Below are 18,854 nucleotides of genomic sequence, written 5' to 3'. Positions count from 1 at the left end.
CTCCGGGACTGAAGCCTGTTTCATGACTTGAGCTTCAGCTGAAGAGATGCTGCTGACATCTATATATATATATATTATATTTATACAGGAGAAAAACGTTTGTCTTCATAATCTTTCATTGAAGTGTAATAACTTACTTCACCTCTGAAATAACTTTCAACTGCGCTACTGTTGGAAATGCTTCATTTGGACAAGAAAAAACACACACTAAGTGATATTGATGCAGAAGAAGAAAAATGATATTCCTGAAAACTGTGTATGAGTCAAAGACGAAATGATGGTGGCTTTCGCATCCAATTAAATTGACAAAAGTGACTTTATGATATACACAGAAAGCATATAAATGCAAGTGAATCGTCCACTTTAATGTTTCAAATAAAATATGGGTGAAATAATCATTCAGCGTGTCAGATGTATTTATGTAAAAATGAAACAGTACTTATTAATCATAGTAAAAAAAATGCATGATAGCCATTATATTTTGCCCAGAAAAATTATTATACAGGACACACTGTAATGTACCGATGAATAAAAACTTTAAAGCTGTATTAAAGTGTTTGTTCATTGTCTTGATGTCTCTAATGCAGGATTTTAGTATTTTACGCAAAACGATTACATGCAAAATCTTTATAATTATATATGCATAAACTATATTACACATATGTGCATATGTGTGTGTTTGTTACCTGTGTTTATGAAGCAGCAGAACTAGCAGCCAAACAGAACAGAGGATCACGCCACAAGCCTCAGCCATCGCAAAAGCCCAAGGGATTCTGGGTACACTGGAGGGAGAAGAGAAGCGGGCGAAAGGTAAAAAAAAAGAGCAAACATGAACCTCCTCCAAACAGATGGTGACTGATGATGTTATTTTGTGTTTTCATGCTCATCTTCGGCGGTGAACTTTAACGACTTCCTGTGGTGTGTGATGGAGAAAGTTATCATCAACAGCAAACCTCAAAGCATTCAGATGTCTAATGGGTACAGCTCACCACCAGAGCGGTTTAGTTTTAGTTATAATGCCAGAAACCTAAAAACATTAATCATGCATCGAATGAGTTTTAGTCTTTTAGTTCGGGGTGTTAGGGCACGACTCAAACCAGGCGTCTTTATATTTCTATTGAAAATGGCTTCAAAATGTGATTTTAATGTAATTAGAGCAAGCATTCCCAAACATTTTTGTCAGCCAAACCTAAAATATTCACTTGTAGACACACCTGAAATTTTTATATAATTTAAGATATATTAAAAGTTAAAAATCTTAAAAGATATTTAAAATTTTATCATCTAAAGGTGCATTGCAGTTCTCTAATGACATTTATTTTTAGTAGTATTTTTTATCTTATTTTTTTTTAATAATTATAATTTTAAATGTGGATGTTTGCATTAATTATAAGCTTTTCATCCACTTACCGCCCCCAGTTTGGGAAACCCTGAATTAGAAAAACCACCCATGTTTAAACCACATTAAAGCAGCTTCCGAAGCAGAATCCTAACAGTAATGTGCAACTATCAGTGACTGATCTGATCTGGGCTGCGTTTCCCAGAAGCTTCGTGAGCTGATCGTACAGAACTGGTGTAAATCGTGTTATGACTCTTTTTGGAAACACGGCCTTGAATCTCATGCATGTTAGACAAACAGTGCTTGTCGTGTGAGAAACACAAAAGCTCTACAATACTGCATTAGAAAAATGCCTGTAAAGTGGTTCATATGTGCAGTTCACAACCATCTGATCCACATTTTTCACAAAGAAATTGAAAATGATAGCTTAAATCGCTAACTGCTAGCTGACTTTATGCAACTTTTTGAAAATGTGATCTTGCATTTCACATTTTCATCTGGCATACATCTGGCATTTCGATGTATTTACTCACTGTTTAAAGCACCTCAGATGGACATGGAATGATTTAACATGCAGTTACACATGCATAAATAATGTTTTGATATTTTAAACATAAAACAGTGAATACTGATATTTGAGATAATTTATAAAAAAAATGGAAAGATACTTTAAATGTGCAATTAAAACCAGTAGTGGTGGCAGCAAGTCACTGTTAATAAGTGATTAATTTCAATTGAACCGAATCATTTAAATATTTGATTAATTCAGGAACAAAACACTGTCAAATTGCTCAGAGACACAGAAAAGTTTGGAATTATTTTTGTAGCTGTAATAGAGCAAAAAAAGTAAGTCTCTGAATATTAATTTCATGTTTATTGAACTGTTGTATAAAATCACGATCACATTTGTAATCATGCTGATCTTTGGATTAAAAGAAAAACAAAACTGTACTTTTCGTGTGATTTTAACTACATGAAATCATATAAATCTATACATTTTCTGACCCGTATCTTGACTTTTGTGATCTTTTTAAATGCATTTTCACAGACTGAATCACGCAGTGAAAGAACGCACTCTAAATGCATAATAAAAAGTTAAAACAGCAATTCTGATGTTAATCGATATATACTTCACACCCCTACAGTAAAGACATTTATAATATATCAAATTATTTATATTTCAAATAAATGCTGTTCTTTTAAACGTTCTATTCATCTGTGAATCCTGAAAATTAAAATGCATCACAGATTCCACAAAAATATTGTGCAGCACGACTGTGTTCAACACTGATAATAATCGGAAATGTTTCTTGAGCAGTACATCTTCATATTTTCATGATTTCTGAAGATCATGTGACACTGAAGACTGGAGTAATGATGCTGAAAATACAGCGGAGCATCACAGAAATAAATTACAGTTTAATAGATATTCACATTGAATACCGCTAAATCAAACTGAAATAATATTTAACAATTTTCAAGTTTTGACTGTATTGTTTGGATCGGATTACCTGTCCAGGAAGATGTCCGGCAGCGGCGGGTACATCCTCATGTCTGGCACTCGCTCGTGGACGATCACCATAATGAAGGACGTGAAGCCGAAGACGAAGACCACGTAGACGGAGCTGATGATGGTCTTCCAGTACTCAGGGTCCAGTCTCCGTGGCTGCTGCTTGTATTTGCCGTTGTTGTATTGATGATACTGGTCATCGCTCAACGTGTCCAACACGGCATAGCAATCCCGCGCAGATTCACCGTTACACATCCAGTCCACTCCAGCTGAACCAAACCAAACACACACACTCCAGCTGAACCAAACCAAACACACACACTACAGCTGAACCACACCAAACACACATACTACAGCTGAACCACACCAAACACACACACTACAGCTGAACCACACCAAACACACACACTACAGCTGAACCACACCAAACACACACACTACAGCTGAACCACACCAAACACACACACTACAGCTGAACCAAACCAAACACACAACCTCCAGCTGAACCACACCAAACACACACACTACAGCTGAACCACACCAAACACACACACACTACAGCTGAACCACACCAAACACACACGCTACAGCTGAACCACACCAAACACACACGCTACAGCTGAACCACACCAAACACACACGCTACAGCTGAACCACACCAAACACACACACTACAGCTGAACCACACCAAACACACACACTACAGCTGAACCACACCAAACACACACACTACAGCTGAACCACACCAAACACACACACACTACAGCTGAACCACACCAAACACACACACTACAGCTGAACCACACCAAACACACACACACTACAGCTGAACCACACCAAACACACACACACTACAGCTGAACCACACCAAACACACACACACTACAGCTGAACCACACCAAACACACACACTACAGCTGAACCACACCAAACACACACACTACAGCTGAATCACACCAAACACACACACTACAGCTGAACCACACCAAACACACACACACACTACAGCTGAATCACACCAAACACACACACTACAGCTGAACCACACCAAACACACACACTACAGCTGAACCACACCAAACACACACACTACAGCTGAATCACACCAAACACACACACTACAGCTGAATCACACCAAACACACACACTACAGCTGAATCACACCAAACACACACACTACAGCTGAATCACACCAAACACACACACTGCAGCTGAACCAAACCAAACACACACACACTACAGCTGAACCACACCAAACACACACACTACAGCTGAACCACACCAAACACACACACTGCAGCTGAACCAAACCAAACACACACACACTACAGCTGAACCACACCAAACACACACACTACAGCTGAACCACACCAAACACACACACTACAGCTGAACCACACCAAACACACACACTACAGCTGAACCACACCAAACACACACACTACAGCTGAACCACACCAAACACACACACTACAGCTGAACCACACCAAACACACACACACTACAGCTGAACCACACCAAACACACACACTACAGCTGAACCACACCAAACACACACACTACAGCTGAACCACACCAAACACACACACTACAGCTGAATCACACCAAACACACACACTACAGCTGAACCACACCAAACACACACACACACTACAGCTGAACCACACCAAACACACACACTACAGCTGAACCACACCAAACACACACACACTACAGCTGAACCACACCAAACACACACACTACAGCTGAACCACACCAAACACACACACACTACAGCTGAACCACACCAAACACACACACTACAGCTGAACCACACCAAACACACACACTACAGCTGAACCACACCAAACACACACACTACAGCTGAACCACACCAAACACACACACTACAGCTGAACCACACCAAACACACACACACTACAGCTGAACCACACCAAACACACACACAATACAGCTGAACCACACCAAACACACACACAATACAGCTGAACCACACCAAACACACACACTACAGCTGAACCACACCAAACACACACACAATGCAGCTGAACCACACCAAACACACACACTACAGCTGAACCACACCAAACACACACACTACAGCTGAACCACACCAAACACACACACTACAGCTGAACCACACCAAACACACACACTACAGCTGAACCACACCAAACACACACACTACAGCTGAACCACACCAAACACACACACTACAGCTGAACCACACCAAACACACACACACTACAGCTGAACCACACCAAACACACACACGCTACAGCTGAACCACACCAAACACACACACGCTACAGCTGAACCACACCAAACACACACACGCTACAGCTGAACCACACCAAACACACACACTACAGCTGAACCACACCAAACACACACACTACAGCTGAACCACACCAAACACACACACTACAGCTGAACCAAACCAAACACACACACTACACCAAACACACACACTACAGCTGAACCACACCAAACACACACACTACAGCTGAACCACACCAAACACACACACACTACAGCTGAACCACACCAAACACACACACTACAGCTGAACCACACCAAACACACACACTACAGCTGAACCACACCAAACACACACACTACAGCTGAACCACACCAAACACACACACTACCGCTGAACCACACCAAACACACACACACTACAGCTGAACCACACCAAACACACACACTACAGCTGAACCACACCAAACACACACACTACAGCTGAACCACACCAAACACACACACTACAGCTGAACCACACCAAACACACACACACTACAGCTGAACCACACCAAACACACACACAATACAGCTGAACCACACCAAACACACACACAATACAGCTGAACCACACCAAACACACACACTACAGCTGAACCACACCAAACACACACACTACAGCTGAACCACACCAAACACACACACTACAGCTGAACCACACCAAACACACACACGCTACAGCTGAACCACACCAAACACACACACGCTACAGCTGAATCACACCAAACACACACACTACAGCTGAACCACACCAAACACACACACTACAGCTGAACCACACCAAACACACACACTACAGCTGAACCACACCAAACACACACACTACAGCTGAACCAAACCAAACACACAACCTCCAGCTGAACCACACCAAACACACACACTACAGCTGAACCACACCAAACACACACACTACAGCTGAACCACACCAAACACACACACTACAGCTGAACCACACCAAACACACACACTACAGCTGAACCACACCAAACACACACACTACCGCTGAACCACACCAAACACACACACTACAGCTGAACCACACCAAACACACACACACTACAGCTGAACCACACCAAACACACACACACTACAGCTGAACCACACCAAACACACACACTACAGCTGAACCACACCAAACACACACACTACAGCTGAACCACACCAAACACACACGCTACAGCTGAACCACACCAAACACACACGCTACAGCTGAACCACACCAAACACACACACGCTACAGCTGAACCACACCAAACACACACACGCTACAGCTGAACCACACCAAACACACACACTACAGCTGAACCACACCAAACACACACACTACAGCTGAACCACACCAAACACACACACTACAGCTGAACCACACCAAACACACACACTACAGCTGAACCACACCAAACACACACACTACAGCTGAACCACACCAAACACACACACTACAGCTGAACCACACCAAACACACACACTACAGCTGAACCACACCAAACACACACACTACAGCTGAACCACACCAAACACACACACTACAGCTGAACCACACCAAACACACACACTACAGCTGAACCACACCAAACACACACACTACAGCTGAACCACACCAAACACACACACTACAGCTGAACCACACCAAACACACACACTACAGCTGAACCACACCAAACACACACACTACAGCTGAACCACACCAAACACACACACTACAGCTGAACCACACCAAACACACACACTACAGCTGAACCACACCAAACACACACACTACAGCTGAACCACACCAAACACACACACGCTACAGCTGAACCACACCAAACACACACACGCTACAGCTGAACCACACCAAACACACACACTACAGCTGAACCACACCAAACACACACACTACAGCTGAACCACACCAAACACACACACTACAGCTGAACCACACCAAACACACACACTACAGCTGAACCACACCAAACACACACACTACAGCTGAACCACACCAAACACACACACTACAGCTGAACCACACCAAACACACACACTACAGCTGAACCACACCAAACACACACACTACAGCTGAACCACACCAAACACACACACTACAGCTGAACCACACCAAACACACACACTACAGCTGAACCACACCAAACACACACACTACAGCTGAACCACACCAAACACACACACTACAGCTGAACCACACCAAACACACACACTACAGCTGAACCACACCAAACACACACACTACAGCTGAACCACACCAAACACACACACTACAGCTGAACCACACCAAACACACACACTACAGCTGAACCACACCAAACACACACACGCTACAGCTGAACCACACCAAACACACACACGCTACAGCTGAACCACACCAAACACACACACGCTACAGCTGAACCACACCAAACACACACACGCTACAGCTGAACCACACCAAACACACACACTACAGCTGAACCACACCAAACACACACACTACAGCTGAACCACACCAAACACACACACTACAGCTGAACCACACCAAACACACACACTACAGCTGAACCACACCAAACACACACACTACAGCTGAACCACACCAAACACACACACGCTACAGCTGAACCACACCAAACACACACACTACAGCTGAACCACACCAAACACACACACACTACAGCTGAACCACACCAAACACACACACTACAGCTGAACCACACCAAACACACACACTACAGCTGAACCACACTAAACACACACACTACAGCTGAACCACACCAAACACACACACTACAGCTGAACCACACCAAACACACACACGCTACAGCTGAACCACACCAAACACACACACGCTACAGCTGAACCACACCAAACACACACACGCTACAGCTGAACCACACCAAACACACACACTACAGCTGAACCACACCAAACACACACACTACAGCTGAACCACACCAAACACACACACCACAGCTGAACCAAACCAAACACACACACTACACCAAACACACACACTACAGCTGAACTACACCAAACACACACACTACAGCTGAACCACACCAAACACACACACTACAGCTGAACCAAACCAAACACACACACTACACCAAACACACACACTACACCTGAATCACACCAAACACACACACTAAGTAAAGTAAAGCTGAATGAAGCACTATTGCAATTCATTACATTTATTTATTTAGCACCAATAAACTTAACCACATCATATCACCCTGGAGCCCAAGACCGGTTTCCCACTGAAGCTAAGCAGGGCTGAGCCTGGTCAGTACCTGGATGGGAGACCTCCTGAGAAAACTAGGTTGCTGCTGGAAGAGGTGCTAGTGAGGCCAGTAGGGGGCGCTCACCCTGTGGTCTGTGTGGGTCCTAGCGCCCCAGTGTAGTGATGGGGACACTATACTGTCAACAAGCACCGTCCTTCGGATGAGACGTTAAACCGAGGTCCTGACTCTCTGTGGTCAGTAAAAATCCCAGGATGTCTTTCGAAAAGAGTAGAGGTGTAACCTCGGCATCCTGGCTAAATTCGCTCATTGGCCTCTGACCATCATGGCCTCCTAACAATCCCCATATCTGCTGATTGGCTTCATCACTCTGTCTCCTCTCCACCAGTAAGCTGGTGTGTGGTGGGCCTTCTGGCGCACTATGGCTGCCGTCGCATCATCCAGGTGGATGCTGCACACTAGTGGTGGATGAGGAGACACCCCCTGTCTATGTAAAGCGCTTTGAGTGCCTAGAAAAGTGCTATATAAATGTAATGAATTATTATTATTATTAACCATTGTGCTTTAAATACCATAATAAGCAGTTCTTATATGCTTTCAGAAGACTTCTATAGTGCATATATAACATGGACTGCTTTTCATAATACCTTTATAGTTTTTTTTGTGTCTTTTGACATAATTTTGCACTGATTGCTAAAATTGCTAATATTTATTTCTTCCATCCTATCAGAGTAAGTTTATCTTAGGGATGCGACGATTCACTCAACTCACAATGCGACATGACTCATGATATTGATTCCACGATATTATTTTCTCACATTTTTTTTTACAAAAGATTTAAGACAAATTACACACAAATTACAAATTACACGTTTTATCATTTCCCAGGCAAAATGCTGTGCATTTCTTTGTGAAATTGAAATACGTCAAACAACAAAATCAACAAATCAACTAACTAAATAAGACAAATAAAATAAATCTCTTTTATAAATAAGCTAAGGCTTTGCCTGTGTTCTTTCCATTTAATTTAACCACTGCATTTGAACCACGATCCAAACAAAGATGCTTCAAACATGTAACAAGAACAGTTTTTGATTTAAAGTAGTAGTATAATTTAGAAATTTGAAGTAAAAACAGAATATCTGTCTTTAGTTTTGTGAACCCATACTACATAAATCATACCTGCACGAAACAAAAACAGCAGACGGGTTCATTGAGGCGCATATTCACTCTCTGCCAGCAGGTGGCGCTTATGGAGCAGCACCTGTGCTTATAAACACTACTTTAATCAGAATAATACAGTGGCAAAATGAACAGAAAATACCATCAGTTGCCCTCAGAGACACTTTCACTTAAACCCCACTGTATCGTGATTCGCTTAACATATAACCAGACTTGAATCGTCACATATTTGTATACATTTTAAACAGGCTCTGGGTGCTTCGTTACATCCCTAGTGTTAACCCTCTGGCCCTTTTTTTTCAGGAAAATCAATGTAATATATTTTCAAAAATAAAATTATTTTCATATAAATCATATTTTTAAATTGTTATTTATGATTTTAAGGCAATTTTATGATACTACGCAATATTTATAAAATTTTAAGGAGCTATTTTCTCCATTAGAATTAATATATATTTTGCATTTATTTATTTACTATTTTTTAATAAATGCAATATTTCACATTACAATAGAGTGAAGGCATTTAAAATAATTTTTTTAAAGTGAGAACTGGGTCATCTGGAGGCATTAAAACAGAAAAACTTGTGTAATGTTGCGTAAACTCCTATATTAGCACCTTATATAGATATCCTTTTGTTTTTAGACATAATTTCTTCTTTTTTTTAGGTTTTGCATTTAGATATATATCTAGACATTCTAAAAGACTACTTTTTGTCATATTTAAGACATTTATGGTTAGATAAGTATCAGGTTTCACATTATGATCACAGTCAAACATAAAAATTTTGTTAGAAAGGGAACACATAGAAAGCATTTTTGTCACTCACTATTTGATCATTAAAAAATCAAGTAAGGAATGGATCGTGATGATTCAAAACACTTTATACAAACATTTCGTAATTAACTGATATTTTATGTATGTAAATGTAATTCATTTAATAAAACTTTTTTTTCTCGTATTTTTACCATTCATTTCCTATGTCGGTCATTTTTGACCACGAAGAAGTCAAGTGTGACCCCTTAACATATCCGAATCACGTCCTTGATTTTTTTATGTGTTCATAATGCTAAAATGACAAAAGTCACTAAGTGTCATCTCATTCCAAAAGAAGCAAAGATTTTTTAAATATCATTAACATATACAATTTTTCGGTCATGAATGACCAAAGAGGGCCTGAGGGTTAAGAACAAGTCCCGCTCTCTAATGTAAATGCTGCTAAAACCAGCGATTCCACAAACCTGTGCTGTTCTGAGGCGAGTGTCCGTCGTAGGACAGACCGAGCTCCTCTAACACATCTGCGTTCTGCTTCTGCAGCTTCCGGAGAGAAACCATCAGCCGTTTGATGTCTCCCAGGACCTTGAGCTCCAGCGGAGGAGAGCGCAGGTCGTACTCGCTCAGCGTCAGCAGGCTGGATCCGTCCAGACGGTGTTTGTTACACAGCAGATCCACGTAATCACAGAAGCCCTCGTCACGCAGCCAGCGGCCCACGTGCTTCGGGGTCCAGAGCCGGACGTTCCCGGCCATCTCTCGCTCACGCATCCTCTCACAGGAACTGAAGACAGAAAACCGAAACAAAGTCTCAAGATTGTGCACTACTACAGATCTGAAGCACTGAATCACATCTGTGCATCTGTGTTTGATTATTTGGCCGGGAACCAATTGATTCATTAAGGATCAGTCTGAGTAAGCAGTATCTGTCAGACGCGAAAAAACTAAAAATCAAATCACTGAATGCACCCACAAGTGCCAATTGCTAGTAAAAAATTGTATATTACTTCTATATTAGCTTTGAAAGCTTTAAAAAAAAAAGCTGCTGTTTATTTATTTGCTGTTCTTAAAAAGTTGAGTTGAATCTCACTAACTAAAAAAAAAGAAGATTGTGAGTAAATATATTTGTACTCATTTTCCCAGTAAATCAGGGATGACTGGAAAAGTTGCTTAAAAAGAATCCAGAAAAACATTCAGCTCTAAAACTTCTGGAATCCTGAGACTGAGTCAGAAACTACGAGTGTCAGCCTTCAAATATTATTGTGGACCACAAGAGTCGAAAAATCAAGGACCACTAGCCCAGGAGACTGTAGGTCTATACATCTTGTTCTGCTCTCAATCTTGGTTCATTAGCTCTCAGAAAACAGTCAGCATTAAGAGCTTTGCATCATCATGCGTCAGTCTTATTACAGCACTGTTACTTTATAGTCAATTTCTCCCCAAAAGGAAGCTAAAATAAAGCATTTAACTCATGCAATACAGTGATAAGATGACATGAGATGCAAGTGAAATCACGTCTGAACATGTGCATGTCTGTATCAGACTTTGCATATTTTTAAAAATAATTATGTAGATAGTAATCATCATATTTAAACGTCAGAAAATGACCTTCACTGAAATGTAGTCACTAAAGCAGCGGTCACTGATGTTGTTTTGTTCCACATTCTAGAACCGGTCAAGTGGCTGATAATAAGCATTATTTTTTTTCAGTCCCATTAGACAAAAACATTTATTTGACCGAATATCGGAAAGGAATTTAGAAATGTAACATAAAAGTAGTTCATATAATTTTTGTTCATGAATGGCTCCAGGAAAATAGTGCATAAAAAAAGTTAACTGCAACTAAAAGAGTCAGGATTGCGATTGCGAGATATAAACATGATTTTCTGGGAACAAAAGTCTGAATTGCGAGATATAAACTTGCAATAGCAAGAAAATAAGTCAGAGTTGTACATTTTTACTTTTTTATGATATTCTGAGGGGGAAACAAAAATTTCAAATGTAAACTCAAAATTGTGAGCAAAAAAAGCCATAATTCTGAGTTTATATCTCGCAATTCTGAATAAAAGTTTGAATTTAGTTGTTCTTTTTCATGGTGAAAACAGGCTGATAATAAATGATAAAGTCTAATTATAAAGCATCCTTGCAGTTAAGACTAATAAGTCAAGCTAATAATTCACTCAAACAAAGTCGAATTTTAAAATATGTAGTTTTGCGCATCAAAATAATTAAAATAATCAGTTTGGGGAAGTCGTGGCCTAGTGGTTAGAGACTTTGACTTGGGTTGGGTGGCTTAAAATGAGAGCACGAATTCTGAGTATGGGTCAACATACTTGGATGTATGTCACTTTCACAGTTGTGACCACGCCCACCGTTAACCACGCCCTCTCGCGGGCAAAGCGAAATAACTCCGTTATTTCTGTAATTTAAAATTGACTTAAAAATTACATAAAAATGAAACAGCAACTTTTCCTGATAACAACGAAAACAACTTTAAATGTTTTTTATCGTTAGGGTTATGGTTCTAAATGTTGTACGACTCAAGGGCATACTGACATGATTTTAAAATGAATTTTATTTAATATTTTTTTCTTAACACTGCATTTGTAACGTAATTTTATTTTGATTAGTAACTTTAATCAAATTATTTAAATTAAAATGCAATGCATTACATTACCAAGAAAAGTCATAAGAATACAGTAAGGAGTTACGGTGTAACGCGTGTAACGTTACATTTGTCAGAAACCACGCGAGACTTGCACATCGGTTCTTCTTAGATATATTTTACTGAACACTTATAGGCTACACATATGTAATAACCAATAAGACACTTGTTACAAACGCATATATTTCTCACAACAGTTACGGCGTAACGTGTTACACACAACTCTGCAGTAACAGTAATATGAGCCTGTTAATAAAGCATATCTCTCAGCTCTTTACACTGAGGACTTTAATCAATAGATACAGAGAAGACTGTTGATAAGGAAAAGGACCCTGTACTTGCCGAACAGGAACGATTAACGTTACACCCTTTCAACAAACAAAACCTAGTGAGCTTACCTAGAAAGCATTTTATACTAAATGTTGTTAAGCCAGGTTAAATTAACTAGATTTTTCCGCGGAAAAAAATATTTGAAAACAGTTCTGTGCTTCTTCTTTTTTATATATATAACCGAAGCTGACCAAGATTATTAAATTAGGGTCTGTATAATCATGACACAAAATGTTAAAAATTAATAAATGGGGTAAATATGCAGTGTGCCGGTATAAATATGCAAATGAACGGACACCAAATGATTAACATCTCTCTTTCCCACTCATCAACAGCAATAAAAAAGAGAATAAAACAAAGAATGAAGCTGAATTTGAATTCATCACTGATATTAGTGTGATTTTTCAGATGCATGAGAGTGTGTTTTCATGCTGCGCTTCACTCACGTTAAACATCAGATTCTTGGCTCGAAGGATCTCCTGAATGTCCCTCTCTTGGGGCATCTGTGGTTAATCATCGCGTCCTGACACAGCTACAAGAGCACAGTCTCTCTATCAGCTGTGAAAGAGTGTGTAAACACTGCACGTGAGGTCACTTCCGCTGCCGTGCGTGCAGCGACATCCGGTGGCCAACAGTGGAACTACACCGCCGCTGCTGAGCTTCATGGCGTGTTATATGTTGGTGTGTTTTGTTACATTTGCCTACAGGTGTTTTTATTTTTTCATTATATATAAAAAAATCCCTTTTACTGCCATTACCAACATTTTTAGAATGATATTTCTAATATTTCTACATTTCACTCAAGAATAATTCTTCCAAAAAATATACAATTCTGTCAATTACTCACGCTCGGGTCATTCCACACTGTGTGCTGTAATTTTATCTGTGGAAAATAACAAGAGAATCTTAATTTCTGTAAATCTTTATGTTATTCATTTGCATATTGTAACAACAATAATTTTATTGTTTAAGATCTTGCAATCGGCAGAGCTGCTTGATTTCCAGTGCAACAGTTTCTGAATCAGAATGCAAAAGTGAAAATACATTTTTTTTTAAATGCCTTTTTGGAGCTTGACATACCATTATAAGACAGAAAAGGTCTCCAGATCAGATCTGCCTGTGTACGGTGTGTTCGTGTGTGAGTGAGTGTGTGTGGACATCATGTCTCCGTCAGTAAGACTATCTGCTCACTAAAGCACTGAGGTGGGTAACAGCTGTTGTGTGGGATCACGAGTCAAGAGCTCCGGATCATTATAAACACACTCTCTTCATCTTTTGGAGGGTAATTCAGGAAAAAAGCGATGGCCCGTACACTTAACAGCAAAGAGTATCTGTCAGTCAAGGACCTGGAGAAAGTTCTGGACTCGTGTAAATTAAACTTGCACCAAATCGATGAGGTCTGGCCAAACCTGTACATCGGGAACGTGTGAGTATACAAGCTGCTGGACTGATGGCTTTGACAGCTAGAAGTCATATTTCTACTGTTTTGGCTTATTAAAGCAGTGATCTAAACACTGAGATCATCAGACAACTTTAAACTAGATGTTCACAAAACATTTTACTTCAATAAACTGATGCATTACCAAGTGAAATATGATATTCAATAAGACTAGATGAGGCAGAAGATTTAACACATAAGCAACTGATTGGACGGTGAAAACTGGATGCTTTAAACTAGAATCAGGGTTATTGTAGTTAAAACTAAAACTAAAGCCATAAATAAAACATGATTTGAAATAAACATAAAATGAAATAAAATAAAATATTACAACATTTAAATAATTTTTAAATATGATTTCTTTAAGAACGTTTTATTTTTTATTTATTTGATTCATTTTTTTTAAATAATAATGACTAAATGAAATAAATCAAATTATTATTTTATTATATTGCCAAGTATTTCTCATTTTTCTGTTTTTCTGAAATAACTTTAAACCGAATCAAAGACTTTTTAAATTAATATATATATATATATAAATTCATAATATAAAATAAAAAATAACAAAAATTTAAAATTTAGTTAAAATGCAAAAAAAAATTATAAAAACTTATTGATATTATTTCAGTGATACTAAAATAACACTGACTAGAATGAAGGTGAAATTTAGGTGAACTCGTCTTTAAAAAAAGTAAACCTGGTCAATTTTGACTCTGATTTTTGACCATACAGGTTGCAGTTTTAATCTCCTCTCGTTTCTAATCGTCTTCTGATGATGCATTTATAATTGTCCCATCAGAGGAATAGCACAGAACCGAAGCGCCCTGCAGAAACTGGGCATCACTCACATTCTGAACGCCGCTCACAGCAAGAGTGGAAGCATCGGGGACCAGAACTACTACGGCACTAGTTTAGTGTACTGTGGGATCCCCGCTGAAGACTCCACATACTTCGATCTGGACGTTTACTTCAAACCAGCAGCAGAATTCATTCATAAAGCCCTTCACACTCCTGACGGTAAGAGATCGCTTCAAATCACTGAAGAATTCACTAGTAGAGTCTTGAGCCCTTTCTGAGCATGCTCCTGGACCTACTGTGTATGATTAACCAGTGCACGATATTAAAAATACAAAGTCTTTAATCTTCCACAAAAATGTGATTGCTCTTGCTCTGTAAAGACTTTTATTTTCAGGTGACATGGTGTAGGTCATACTCTGTGTTAAGCAATAGCCAAATAGCAATTTAAGCATTCTGCAATCATACAATATCAAATAATTATATAAAAAAAAATATGATTTAGTTTTGTGTTGTTTTCTAGTGAAGATATCAAGACATGTTAGTTCAAGATAAATTTGCACTTTACACACTGCCCTCAGAATGTTTTTTCTTTAAAGTCATTTATACTTTTATACAACAAGGATGCATTAAATTGATCAAAAGTGACAGTAAAGATGTTTATAATGTTACAAAAGATTTCTATTTCAAATAAACGCTGTTCTTTTGAGCTTTCTGGTCATCTGTGAATCCTGAAAAATAAAATGCATCACAGTTTCCACAGAAATATCGTGCGGCACAACTGTGTTCAACACTGATGATAATCAGAAATGTTTCTCGAGCAGTAAATCATCATATTTTCATGATTTCTGAAGATCATGTGACACTGAAGACTGGAGGAATGATGCTGATAATACAGCGGAGCATCACAGAAATAAATTAGAGTTTAATAGATATTCACAGCTATTTTGAATAATAATAATATTTCACATTTTTACTGTATTTTCGATCAATTAAACACAGCCGCCTTTGGCTGAAGTGTTTTACTCGCTGAAGGTCGTGTTGTTGGACTTCTCTGCAGTGTCTGCTGTATTAATAGCAGTGAGCTCAAAGCCATCAAATGAATCATTGCAATGAATTGTGGGTGTTATTTTTACCAGCGAGGAACAGTCCAGAACGAGAGGCTTCTGTCTTCTATTAAAATCATAAAGTCTGTTTGAAACCAGATCTCTGCTTTCCTCCTTATAGGAAAAGTTCTGGTGCACTGCATCATGGGAATGAGCCGCTCCTCGTCGCTGGTGCTGGCGTACCTGATGCTCTATCACAACATGCCTCTGCACGCGGCCATACGGCTCACCATCCAGAAACGAGCCATCTATCCCAACAGGAACTTCCTGGCTCTGCTCCTGGACCTGGACCTGCAGAGGAAGAGGAAACACAGACGATGTGTGCTGCTCTGAGCAAACATGATGAACGATCACGACACCGCGTCCTGACAGGCCACGAGGGATGTGTCTCTCCACACTGAAAGCGACAACATGAAGGAATGCCTACAGTAATGTGGAGCTGGAATTTGGACCAATGAGATTTGATTGTAGGCGGAGCTTATGCAACAGTAAACTTGATTTTCTTGTCTTAATTAAAATTTGCTGAATATGTCCTCACTCTCAGTTCATCTGAGATTACGATGAGTTTGTTTCTTCATCAGGTTTGGAGAAATGTAGCATTGCATCAGTGTCTCATCAATGGATGCTCTGCAGTGAATGGGTGCCGTCAGAATGAGAGTCTGATAAAAACATCACAATAATCCACAGCTCTCCAGTCCATCAGTGAACATCTGGAGAAGACAAAAGATGAAACACATCCAGCATTAAGATGTTTTAACTCAAATAATCCATAATAACACTTCCTCCAGTGAAAAAGTGCATCTCCTGTTGTCTCTGTTTAAACGCTGCTTGATCTGTGCAGATTTCTCTCCTGATTCAGACCAGAACACCTTTTCGCTGAAGGAAGCGTTATTATGGATTATAGACTCGATTATGGATGTGTTTCATCTTTTGTCTTCTCCAGATGTTAACTGACGGACTGGAGTGCTGTGGATTATTGTGATGTTTTTATCAGACTCTCATTCTGACGGCACCCATTCACTGTAATGCAATGCTACATTTCTCCAAATCTGATGAAGAATCTCATCCTGATCTGGGATCACCTGAGAGTGAGGACATATTCAGCAAATGCTCATTTTTGGGTGAACTATTAATTTAAATAAAAATGTTCATATGTATGCTTATCATACACTAATACTGGTTGATATAGTCCATTTTAACTAGATCGTTTTATATTTATATATGTCTAGTTAAGAATGCATACTATTGCGACCAATATTTGTGTGTTAAGCATTTCTCAGTCTCCTCTATTATCAGTGTAGAGTGTTAAATCACTCACTTATTAGGGATGGACAGGATAACGGACTGCTAAGAGTCGATGAAGAGGCTTCCAGGATCCGCAGAAGATGCAGAGATATTAATATTAATATTTCAGTGGATTTTGGGAAAATACTGTGAATTCTGACTGCAGTGAAAGGCTTGAAGATACACTTCATATGCAAACACGTCTATGCACTTTCAGTATGAGAGTAAATAGAGTTACAGAGAGAAAGTGTTTTTTAAAAATCTATGATTTAAAAGATAAAACAGAAAACAAACACAACACTACCTCCAGTAAATGTACAGCAGACACACTTTATACAACAGGACCAAAACACGCCAGATTCACACGGCGTGACAGATACTGTACATTTAAGTACTGTAGGTCACACATTTTAAAAGCTCATAATAAATATTAAAAAATGACATTGTCTTATTAATTATCTGAAGTGAGAATTTACAGCCTAATACAATGACTAAATATTTTTATATTGATTTAATATTTTAACACCTTTTCCTTTATGATATGTGCCAAGTCTGTTTTATTTATCGATCATATTGTCTCTGTACAGCACTTTGGTCAACCTTGGGATGTTTTACAATGTTTTTAAATCTAAATGAAATGAAAATGAGAATAACATGCACTGATTAATTCATTTATAATATATTAAAGGAAATAAAGTCTGTTAATGACTTCATGTTGACTTGATATTTTACTGTACAATTTTTTAGTTCATTTGCTTTACTGGAAAGCTTTTAATTTTTAAATAAGCTCTTTATTTAATTCAACACACACACACACACACACACACACATGTATATATATAATTATACTGATGTTAAAAATTTGGGGATCAGAAAGATTTTTTTATGTTTTTAAAGTCTCTTCTGCTCATCAAGGCTAT

General features: G+C 39.0%; 2 protein-coding genes across 2 annotated transcripts in view; one reads left to right on the top strand and one right to left on the bottom strand.

The window, feature by feature from the left end:
• Positions 1–13,913, bottom strand: part of LOC132121728 (sphingomyelin synthase-related protein 1-like) — a 16,064-nt gene extending 2,151 nt beyond the window's left edge. The window contains exons 1-4 of the mRNA XM_059531454.1: positions 13,758–13,913; positions 10,787–11,100; positions 2,851–3,118; positions 687–782 (exon numbers count right to left, since the gene is read on the bottom strand). Coding sequence (XP_059387437.1) covers positions 687–782; positions 2,851–3,118; positions 10,787–11,087 — 665 coding nt within the window. The 5' untranslated portion in view covers positions 11,088–11,100; positions 13,758–13,913. The remainder of the gene's footprint in view (positions 1–686; positions 783–2,850; positions 3,119–10,786; positions 11,101–13,757) is intronic.
• A 605-nt stretch (positions 13,914–14,518) lies between these two features.
• On the top strand, positions 14,519–17,003 carry LOC132121726 (dual specificity protein phosphatase 13-like). Its single transcript, XM_059531453.1, has 3 exons — positions 14,519–14,737; positions 15,549–15,766; positions 16,772–17,003. The coding sequence occupies exons 1-3, from the start codon at positions 14,613–14,615 to the stop codon at positions 16,981–16,983; spliced, it is 555 nt and encodes a 184-aa protein (XP_059387436.1). The 5' UTR covers positions 14,519–14,612; the 3' UTR covers positions 16,984–17,003.
• Positions 17,004–18,854: the final 1,851 nt, after the last annotated feature.

Source organism: Carassius carassius, chromosome 39 (assembly GCF_963082965.1).
Source record: "Carassius carassius chromosome 39, fCarCar2.1, whole genome shotgun sequence".
In the NCBI taxonomy this organism is placed as follows: Eukaryota; Metazoa; Chordata; class Actinopteri; order Cypriniformes; family Cyprinidae; genus Carassius; species Carassius carassius.
Note: the sequence above shows the minus strand (reverse complement) of the source record. Positions and strands in the feature narration are given on the sequence as shown.